The following is a 10,082-nucleotide window of genomic DNA, read 5'->3' as shown; positions in this document are numbered from 1 at the left end:
GGAGTGTTGCTGAACAAAGAGACCTTGGAGTGCAGGTTCATAGCTCCTTGAAAGTGGGAGTCACATATAGATAGGATAATGAAGAAGGCGTTTGGTATGCTTTCCTTTATTGGTCACAATATTGAGTACAGGAGTTGGGGGGTCATATTGCGGCTGTACAGGACATTGGTTAGGCCACTGTTGGAATATTGCAGGATTTGAGCTATAGGGAGAAGCTGAACAGGCTGGGGCTTTTTTCCCTGGAGCGTCGGAGGCTGAGGGGTGACCTTATTGAGGTTTACAAAATTTTGAGGGGAATGGATAGGATACATAGACAAATTCTTTTCTCTGGAGTGGAGGAGTCCAGAACTAGAGGGCAAAGGTTTAGGGTGAGAGGGAAAAGATATAAAGGGGCAACTTTTTCATGCAGAGTGTGGTCCGTGTGTGGAATGAGCTGCCAGAGGAAGTGGTGAAGGCTGAAACAATTGCAACATTCCAAAGGCATTTGGATGGGTATATGAATAGGAAGGGACAGAGGGACATGGGCCGGGTACTGGCAGGTAGTTTGGGATATCTGGTCAGCATGGACAGGTTCGACTAAAGGGCCTGTTTCCATGCTGTACATCTCTATGACTCTGAGTAACCCACCCAGACTCATTTCCCTCTGACTAATGCACCTAACACTATGGGCAATTTAGCCTGGCCAATTCACCTGACCTGCACATCTTTGGACTGTGGGAGGAAACCCACGCAGAAACTGGGAAAATGTGCAAACTTCACACAGTCATCCAAGGCTGGATTGAACCTGGTTTCCTGGTGCTGTGAGGCAGCAGTGCTAACCACTGAGCCACCATGCCACCCTCAAGGTGAGTAATGAATGCTAGCCCAGCCAGAGGTGCTCCCATCCCTTGAATGAATAAAAAATAAACTCATGGACATTTCCAGTCAATTCTACCTCACACACATTTAGTGACGGCATCCATTTATTCCTGTTTAAGGTAATACTCTGTCAACTTTGACTCAGTGAATAGGACTGTCATCTCAGAATCAGAAAGTTGTGAGTGCAAGTCACATGCGAACATGTAATCTAGATTAATATCCCCGATGAGGTACAGCAGTGCTGCATGTTAGATGTGATATAATACATTAGACTCTCTCAAATGAATGTAAGAGTACATTAAAGGGAGATTCCTTTCTCCACGGCAAAAAAATATTGGTAATAGTGGATGTAAAAGATCACGGGTTACTATTTTGAAGGGCAAGGAAATGCTTCCAAATGGATATTTATCCCTCAACAAATTCCATAAAAAAATGAACAAATTATTTGTTGGGCCTTGCAATTTGGCTGTCACATTTGTTATATTACTTAAAACATAATAAAAAGCTTTGGGTGGTTCTGAAGTTGTGAAAGATTCTATGTAAAACCAAGTCGTTTTCTCCTGTTTTTACTTTGTAATTTTTCTTTCTTTTGCTCATATGTATATATTATTTGACAAATTAATCCTGAATATTGTCTTCTCACAGGGGGAGTCTGGAATCCACGGAGTTGCTGGGCCAAAAGGGGATAATGGAAATACTGTAAAGACAGACTTTTTTTATTTAAGCATTTATTGAAATATGTGCATTGTATACACTTGACAATTATGTCTGTTTAATTTTAAATATTATTTCATCATTAACAAAGTATTCAAAATCTTATTGATTTTCAAGTTCTCTATTCCCCCATTTATGATAATTTGAAAATTAATTTGAATTTTGCAAACTGAATGTATAACAATGAATGTCTGTTGTGGCCTAAGATGACTACAACATTACAGATGCATGTTAATAACTACTTGAAGTTGGAAAGTCTGGCAAAAAACAAATTTATACAATTGGTTTGATGCGTAACTGCCACAACACAGAAATGATAATCTGAAAGGTTCTCACCAGAACCATTGACTCATATCACCATATATCACAAAAGAGAAAGATTTATTGTCACATGTGTCTCATTCATTGTGTCAACTCTTCGAACCAGCTATCCATTAGACTGTGTCTCTCATTCTTTCCCCATAGCTCAGAAATTCCCTTCCTTTGTTGAGTATCACCCTGTGTCAATTTAAACATTACTATAGAATTTCAGGCAGTTCTTTCCTATGTTTTTCTTGAAGCCAGTGATCCCGTATATTTTTACCACAGCCTGATCAACTTTACCCAAGGCAGTGATAGTAACAAGGTCAGCCAGGTGGACCTCATAGAATAATATTAATTTTGTCTAATAAGGGAGCCCTGGCTGACAGATCAAAAGAGGAGAATCAGATATTTTGACACTCTGAGGTGGCTTTGAGGGAGCTGGACCACTATCAAGGACTTTCCACGTGTAAATAAAGGGTGACTTGGTGATGGGATACCAGCCTCTGTGGAGTTATTTCACCGACTGGTTCAAAATTTTGTTTCTCTTGCAACCAGCCATAAAATTCCTTTGAGCGCTAACCATGGTAATGAAGACAAAAAGAACACATTCCAAGATCCATTCAGATATTGGAATCCAGTCATTTATAAATGTACTTTATTTGATATGTCATAGCATTTGGCACTTTATAAATAGCACTGACTTATTGGATGCAACTTGAAACAACACAGTTTTTAATGAATATCTCACTTTGAACTGTCATATTAACTTTTTTTCAGGGAATTAAAGGCTCAACCGGATACAGAGGTGAGCGTGGAGATGTTGGAATACCAGGTGACCCTGTAAGTGGAAAAACATCATTTTATAATATGTAATCTTTCAAATTAGTTTCAAACTAATTGCATAGTTGTTTTATTTGCAGAAGCTTGGCAATGCATCATTTAAATGCGTATTCTATTCAGCACTCAGTATTTACACATGTCCTCCATGCTGAATTTTGAATTGAGCTGTGTAAATGAATGCTCAATTTTATTTGCGCAATAATATTTCTATATGCAAATAACTTTGGCTTCTTTCCTCTTAGTGAGCTCAAACCTAATGGTTACATTTAGGAGCATTTTTAAGTGAATTTTTTTGCCTAAATGACATCCAGTAGTCTGAACATGCTGCTGTTATATAAAGGAGATAGTGAGGACTGCAGATGCTGGAAAGTTCTGGTCGAGCTGGAAAAAACACAGCAGGTCAAGCAGCATCAGAGGAGCAGGAGAGTCGATGCTCTGGTGGGACCACCCGAAATGTTGACTCTCCTGCTCCTCTGATGCTGCTCTTGTATTAAGTCTCCCAGTTCCCAAGAATGGCTCTAAATGCAAAACCTTGACTCGCATCTTTCCAAAGATACCATCTGATCTGCTGATGATCAAAATAGCCAAGTCAATCATAATAAACCAATCACATGACACAGCAAAAGGTGGAGTCATTTGATATGCATGTACAGTGTGCCACAAGAAAACTCGTTGTCTCATCCAGTAAAAATAAACCAGAGCCCTGCCGTACTGCTGGGCAGGGGTTGTGTGGGGTCTCCACTAAACTACAAATGTGGAGTGTGTGGAGAAAAGGCTGTCTGTTGCTTTCCTCTTCTCACCAATAGAATGTTCTGGAACCAAAGAGGCGCTATAGTGCAGCGGATGCTGGGGGGGACTGGGAAGGAGAGAATGAGCTGCATTTGTGCTGAATTTGTTTACAGTCGGAGCCTGGGAGAGGAGAAGGCGGCAAGGCAATCTCAGAGGTAGTGAGGTAGGTAGGCAAGGCTCCATGGAGGTTGATAGCAGTCCAGAGCAACTAGTAGGAGTATGAGGGCGTTTTACTTCTGAGAGGTTTCAAGCAGCTCCTTTAAGCAGCTCTGAAAAGGCTATTCACTTACGTACAATACAATTGGATATTCTACAATGGTCAGTGTTGGGACCACAACTTTTCACTTTATACGTTAATGATCTAGTTAAGGAATTGAGGGCATTCTGGCTAAGTTTGCAGATGATACAAAGATAGGCAGGTTTTATTAAGGAGGCAGGGGATGCTGCAGGAAGATTTAGACAGGTTAAGAGAGTAAGCAAAGAAGTGGCAGATGGAGTACAATGTGGGAATGTGAGGTCATGCACTTTGGTAGGAAGAATAGAGGCATGGACTATTTTCCAAATGGGGAGCAAATTCAGAAATCTGAAGTGCAAATGGGACTGTAGAGTTCTAGACCAGGATTCTCTTAAGGTAAACTTTCAGGTTAGGTCGGTAGTTAGGAAGGCAAATACAATACTGGTATTTATTTCAAGAGGATAAGAATATAAACACAGGGATGTACTTCTGAGGCTTTATGAAGCTCTGGACAGACCACATTTAGAGTATTGGGAGTAATTTCGGGCCCCATACTTCAAGAAGGATGTACTGGCCCTGGACTGGTAGAGTAGGTTCACGAGAATGATCTCAGGAATGAAAAGCTTAACATATGAGGAACGTTTGCATCTATACTTGTCGGAGTTTAGAAAGATGGGGGGGGGGGGGGAAGTCTAATTGAAACTTACAGGATACTGAATGAGCTGAAGAGGGTGGATGTTGGAAAGATGTTTTCATTGTCAGGAGAGACTAGGACTAGCCTTACATAAAAAGAAGACCCTTGAGAATGGAGATATGGAAAAACTTCTTCAGCCAGAGAATGGTGAATCTATAGAATTCATCAAAGGCTGTGGAGGCCAGATCATTGAGTGTATTTAAGATGGAGATAGATAGGTTCTTGATTTACAAAGGGAGCAAGAGTTACAGGGAGAAAGCTGGAGAATGGGATTGAGAAACCTATCAGCCATAATTGAATGGCAGAACTTACTCAAAGGGCTAAATGGCCAAATTTCTGCTCCTATGTCTAATGGTCTTATGGAGCCTACACTCAGGGTCTTATCAGGAAATCAATTTGCATTTTGCAAGGAGCTGCCTAAATAAAGTAGGTACTCTTAGGGTCCAGCTCAGGATGGAAGATCAATTTGTAAACTTGGCTGAAAATGACTCATGACCGTTTGTTTTGCCTATTATTGCCACACCAGATGGAGGGAGTTAAAATGGGTTCTTAAGTACTTTCTTATTGTCATCATTGGTAGTAATTATGTTGGAATGCTGGTTTCTTTTAAAGGTTGGTTTAAAGCGCATTTTCTGCTGACAGTTGAAAAATTGAAAATTGAGCGCCAAATTCCATTTAAAATTTTGTATTTTGGTACCTGCTTTTTATTTCAGGGTACCCCTGGTCGAGATAATTATGTCAGAGGATATCCAGGCCAAAGAGGAGATCCAGGTGTACCGGTAAGCTGCTTACCCTGATGTGTAAACTATACTGCCTGTGCAATAAATTCTTATATTTTTAGTATGCTCACTCCTTTTTAGTTTATTTAAGGCGTATGCTGTCTTCACCGTGAGTTGTTAAACCAAAGCTTTTCATCTGCCTTGGCCTGAAGATCTATTGGTGGTATTTTGGAGAATAGGGTAGGAGCTTAGACTAACTGCTCTCTCAATGTCACGAAAACAGTTTATCGAGTCATTACCTCATTACTATTGGTGGGAGGTCTCTGTGCACACTTAACTGCTGTGTTTCCTTCATTCCTGGCAATATCCTGGCCAATCTTTTCTGAACCCTTTCCAACTTGAGTTTCAGATATAAAGATAGGGTGGGCCTGTTTTCCAAGCGAAAGTGAGGACTACAGATGCTGGAGATTAGAGTCGAGAGTGTGGTGCTGGAAAAGCACAGCAGGTCAGGCAGCAACCAAGGACCTGGAAAATTGACGTTTCGGGCAAAGGCCCTTCATCAGGAATGAGGCTGGGAGTCTCAGAGGTGGAGAGATAAATGGGAGGGGGTGAAGCTGGGGAGAAGGTAGCTGAGAGTGCAATAGGTGGATGGAGGTGGGGGAAAAGGTGATAGTGGGAAGGAAGATGGACAGGTAGGACAGGTCATGAGGGCGGTGTTGAGCTGGAAGATTTGAACTGGGATAAGGTAGAGAGAAGGGAAATGAGGAAACTGGTGAAATCCACATTGATTCCACAGAGATGGAAAGTTCCCAGGGGGAAGATGAGGCGACCTTCCTCTAGGTGTCGGATGGTAGGGAGTGGTGATGGAGGACGCCCAGGATCTGCATGTCCTTGGCAGAGTGGGAGGGGGAGTTGAAGTGTTCAGCCAGGGGGCAGTGGGATTGGTTGGTGTTGATGTCCTGGAGATGTTCTCTGAAGTGCTCTGCGAGTAGGCGTCTTGTCCCCCCCAATGTAGAGGAGACTGCATTGGGAGCAACGGATACAGTAAATGACGTGTGGAAGTGCAGGTGAAACTTTGATAGATGTGGGAGGCTCCTTTGGGGCCTTGGATGGAGATCAGGAGGAGGTGTCGGTACAGGTTTGCAATTCCTGTGGTGGCAGAGGAAGGTGCCGGAGGGGAGGGTGGGTTCGAGGGGGGCATAGACCTGATGAGGTAGTCGCGGAGGGAACGGCCTTTATGGAAAGCAGATAGAGCTGTTTTCCCGAGGAGGTTGAGGGGTGACCTTAGAGGTTTATGAAATCATGAGAGGCATAGATAAGGTGAATAGCAAAGGCTTTTTTTCCCCAAGGGTAGGGGTGTTTAAAACTAGGGGGCATACTTTTACGGTGAGAGGAAAAAGGGCAACCTTTTTTCACACCGAGTAGTTCATGTGTCGAATGAATTGCCAGAGAAAGTGCTGGATGCAGGTATGGTAAAGACATTTGAATAAGTACATGATTCATAGAATAGAATCCCCACAGCGTGGAAACAGGTTGTTTAGTCCCAACAAGTCCACACCGACCCTCCGAAGAGTAACCCTCCCAGGCACATGCATCTGACTAATGCCCCAAACCTACACATCCCTGAACACTATGGTCAGTTTAGCATGGCCAATTCACCTAACCTGTGCACCCGGAAGAAACCCACGCAGACATGGGAAAAATATGCAAACCAACTTTCACAGCCAGTCGCCCAACGCTAGAATCAAACCCGGGTCCCTCAGTGCTAACCACCGAGCCACTGTTTCACTGATAAAAATTATAATGCAAATGCTAATACCCTAATCCTGGGGAATCGTTATGCAGATGATTTTCTGACTCAGTGATTCCCCGAGACATTGCAGGTGTGATGTGTGCTAGCTTCGGGGGATGGCTAGAAAGCATTTCTGAATGGAAGAGATTGAATGATAGTTTACTTTGATAATAGTAGGGGAGTAGTAGTAAATGACTATGGGTGATTCATATTTTTGCATGAATGTTGTCCCCACCCACTTTCAAAATGTTCACTCAGTGCAGTTTAACTCTTTAATATTACATCAATGTCCAGAGAGAAAATCCAATTTAATCTTTTAACATTACATTCCTCCCTTTTATCATTCCATGATAACTACCTAGATGGGACTACCAGCTTTCATAAGAATCGGATGGTAGGGAGTGGTGATGGAGGACGCCCAGGATCTGCATGTCCTTGGCAGAGTGGGAGGGGGAGTTGAAGTGTTCAGCCAGGGGGCAGTGGGATTGGTTGGTGTTGATGTCCTGGAGATGTTCTCTGAAGTGCTCTGCGAGTAGGCGTCTTGTCCCCCCCAATGTAGAGGAGACTGCATTGGGAGCTGCCTAAGCAAGCTGTTGATACACAGCATGCAATTATTATAACAACAAAAATTACTAGTCCATGCAGTAGATAGGATCCTCTTACATGGGAAAAGGTTCCCCAGTAAAGTTCTTAAATCCACAGTCCTTAGTGACCACTCCATCCCCTCCAAGTCAAATGGAAATGAGCCAGTTCTCCAAAATCTCCTTCAGTAAAGTCCAACCTGAAAACAAAATCCAGTCTGTCATTGTGCATCACTCCACAGAGAAATCTGATTTCTTGGATAACGGCACTGGAATTCTTAACAAAGTTGACGAGAATTTCAACCTTCCGGATTGGAGAAGGTTTAGGGGCATATGGATCACACGCAGGCAGATTGGACTAGTTTAGGTATGACCATGCTTGGCTGGACTAGTTGGACTGAATAGTCTGTTTCCATGCTGTATGACTCTATGAAATGTTAACTCTGTTTCCCCTCTCCTCAGCAGCCAGTCCTGCTGAGTTTCTCCAGCAATTTTCTTTTTTGGGTGAAATGTTATTGGTGTCAGAAGGGATGTGGAGTAATCAGATCAGCCATGTTATTATATGAGGAGCTGGCATGAGGGAACAAATAGCGTGCTTCTGCCCCTAACCTATATAGGTTGTTCCCTATTAAATTCTTGAATTACCTTAAATATCTCAGTTTGATCATTCCTAAACCTTGTATAATAAAGTCTTGTCATCCTCTTCAGTTCTCCAGCCACATTTTTAGCTTTTATTTATCAGACCTTGGCAAAGCGCCATGATCTTTTACTACTGAGAGTTGAGACTATCTCTGACACTACCTCAGCCTGAATGGGAATTGTACTCTTTTTTTAAATATTAGATTCCCTACAGTGTGGAAACAGGTCCTTCTGCCCAACAAATCCACACTGACCCTCTGAAGAGTAACCCACCCTGACCCATTTTCCTCTGACTAATGCACCTAACACCAAGGGCAATTTAGCATGGCCAATTTACCTAACCTGCACATCTTTGGACTGTGGGAAGAAACCCATACAGACACGGGGAGAATGTGCAAACTCCACACAGCCAGGCCGGAATCGAATCTAGGACCCTGGTGCCGTGAGGCAGCAGTGCTAACCACTGAGCCACTGTGCCACTTTCAATGTTAACTTGATGCACAAGCTCACCATGAGCCAATGGAGCTAAATAGATCCTCAAGTCTTGTCCAAAAGTTAGACCAGAGGTTGAAAGCTGTAATATGGGCCTCAACCAATTTGTTTGTTAAGCTTTCCGAGCTGGAGAGAGGCTGTAGTGTCCTCGACAGCTGTTAGTTCAGGAAGAGAAAATAATGAAAAAAATAAGGTAAATGAAGTCAAGCACTGCATCAACCAAGGAATGTTGGAAATCTTTGATCCCTTTTGAAATCACATCAGTAATTATGAGCTCTCTCTCTCTTTTATTCTATTCCATATGTGGGAATGGCTGGGGCTGCAAAAGCGAAAACAAAAACTGGAATAACATTGACAGTTTTTTTTTAATCTACAGGGCGAACGTGGACGAAGTGGCACACTAGGCTTCCGTGGTAGTAAAGGAAATAATGTAAGAATAGCTCATGTATTCAAACAGCTACACCGAGTAGACACCAATCCTTTATTTTCTTTGTCACTAATTCGTGTTTATATTTGTGTTCACATTGTCATGCAAACGCTGATTTTGTTTTAAATTAGATACTGGGCACATTATTTCTCCTGCTTCTTTGATAGTTTTGTTTGTGTTCAATCCAATCCATGAATTCATAAATCAATTCAGTGACAGGATTCGTTTAAATGTCTGTGACTTTGGATAGCTGGAGATGGACTATTTAATATTATTGAGCTGGAAAACCTCCAGCAAAACAGCAGCTTTAATTGGCCTCAAATGCAACGGCAGATTTCTTTGGCCCATTTTCCCACAGGAACGACATGAGTAGTGATGTTACATAAGAACAAGGAGCAGGAGTAGGCCATCTGGCCCGTTGAGCCTGCTCCACCATTCAATAAGGTCATGGCTGATCTTTTCATGGACTCAGCTCCACTTATCTGCCCTCCCACCGTAACCCTTAAATCCTTTATTGTTAAAAAAAAATTGATTCCTGCTTTAAAACAATTTAGCGAAGGAGCATCAACTAGAATGGGAATTCCATAGATTCACAACCCTCTGGGTGAAGAAGTCCCTTCTCAATTCAGTCCTAAATCTACCCCCCCTAATTTTGACGCTGTGCCCTCTTGTCCTGGTTTTAGCTACCAGTGGAAACATCCTCTCCATGTATATCTTATCTGTTCCCTTCATAATTTCTATAAGATCCCCACTCATTCTTCTAAATTCCAATGAATATAATCCCAGTGTACCCAGTCTGTCCTCATAAGCCAACCCCCTCATCTCCGGAATAAGTCTAGTGAACCTTCTCTGCACCCCCTCCAATGCCAGTACATCCTTTCCCAAGTAAGGAGACCAAAACTGCACACAGTACCCCAGGTGTGGCCTTACCAGCACCCTATACAGCTGCAACATAATCTTCCTGCTTTGAAACTCAATCCCTTTAGCAATGAAGGACAA

General features: G+C 42.5%; 1 protein-coding gene across 1 annotated transcript in view; it reads left to right on the top strand.

Annotated features, from left to right (window-relative positions):
• The window catches only part of LOC122564270 (collagen alpha-6(VI) chain-like), a 106,646-nt gene that overhangs the window by 49,179 nt on the left and 47,385 nt on the right, over positions 1-10,082 (top strand). The window contains exons 18-21 of the mRNA XM_043718945.1: positions 1,504-1,557; positions 2,653-2,715; positions 5,147-5,212; positions 9,033-9,086. Of these exons, the coding sequence (XP_043574880.1) occupies positions 1,504-1,557; positions 2,653-2,715; positions 5,147-5,212; positions 9,033-9,086 (237 nt within the window). The remainder of the gene's footprint in view (positions 1-1,503; positions 1,558-2,652; positions 2,716-5,146; positions 5,213-9,032; positions 9,087-10,082) is intronic.

The sequence above is a fragment of the Chiloscyllium plagiosum genome, chromosome 29 (genome assembly GCF_004010195.1).
Source record: "Chiloscyllium plagiosum isolate BGI_BamShark_2017 chromosome 29, ASM401019v2, whole genome shotgun sequence".
Classification (NCBI taxonomy): Eukaryota; Metazoa; Chordata; class Chondrichthyes; order Orectolobiformes; family Hemiscylliidae; genus Chiloscyllium; species Chiloscyllium plagiosum.
This window is presented reverse-complemented; position numbering and strand designations above follow the sequence as displayed.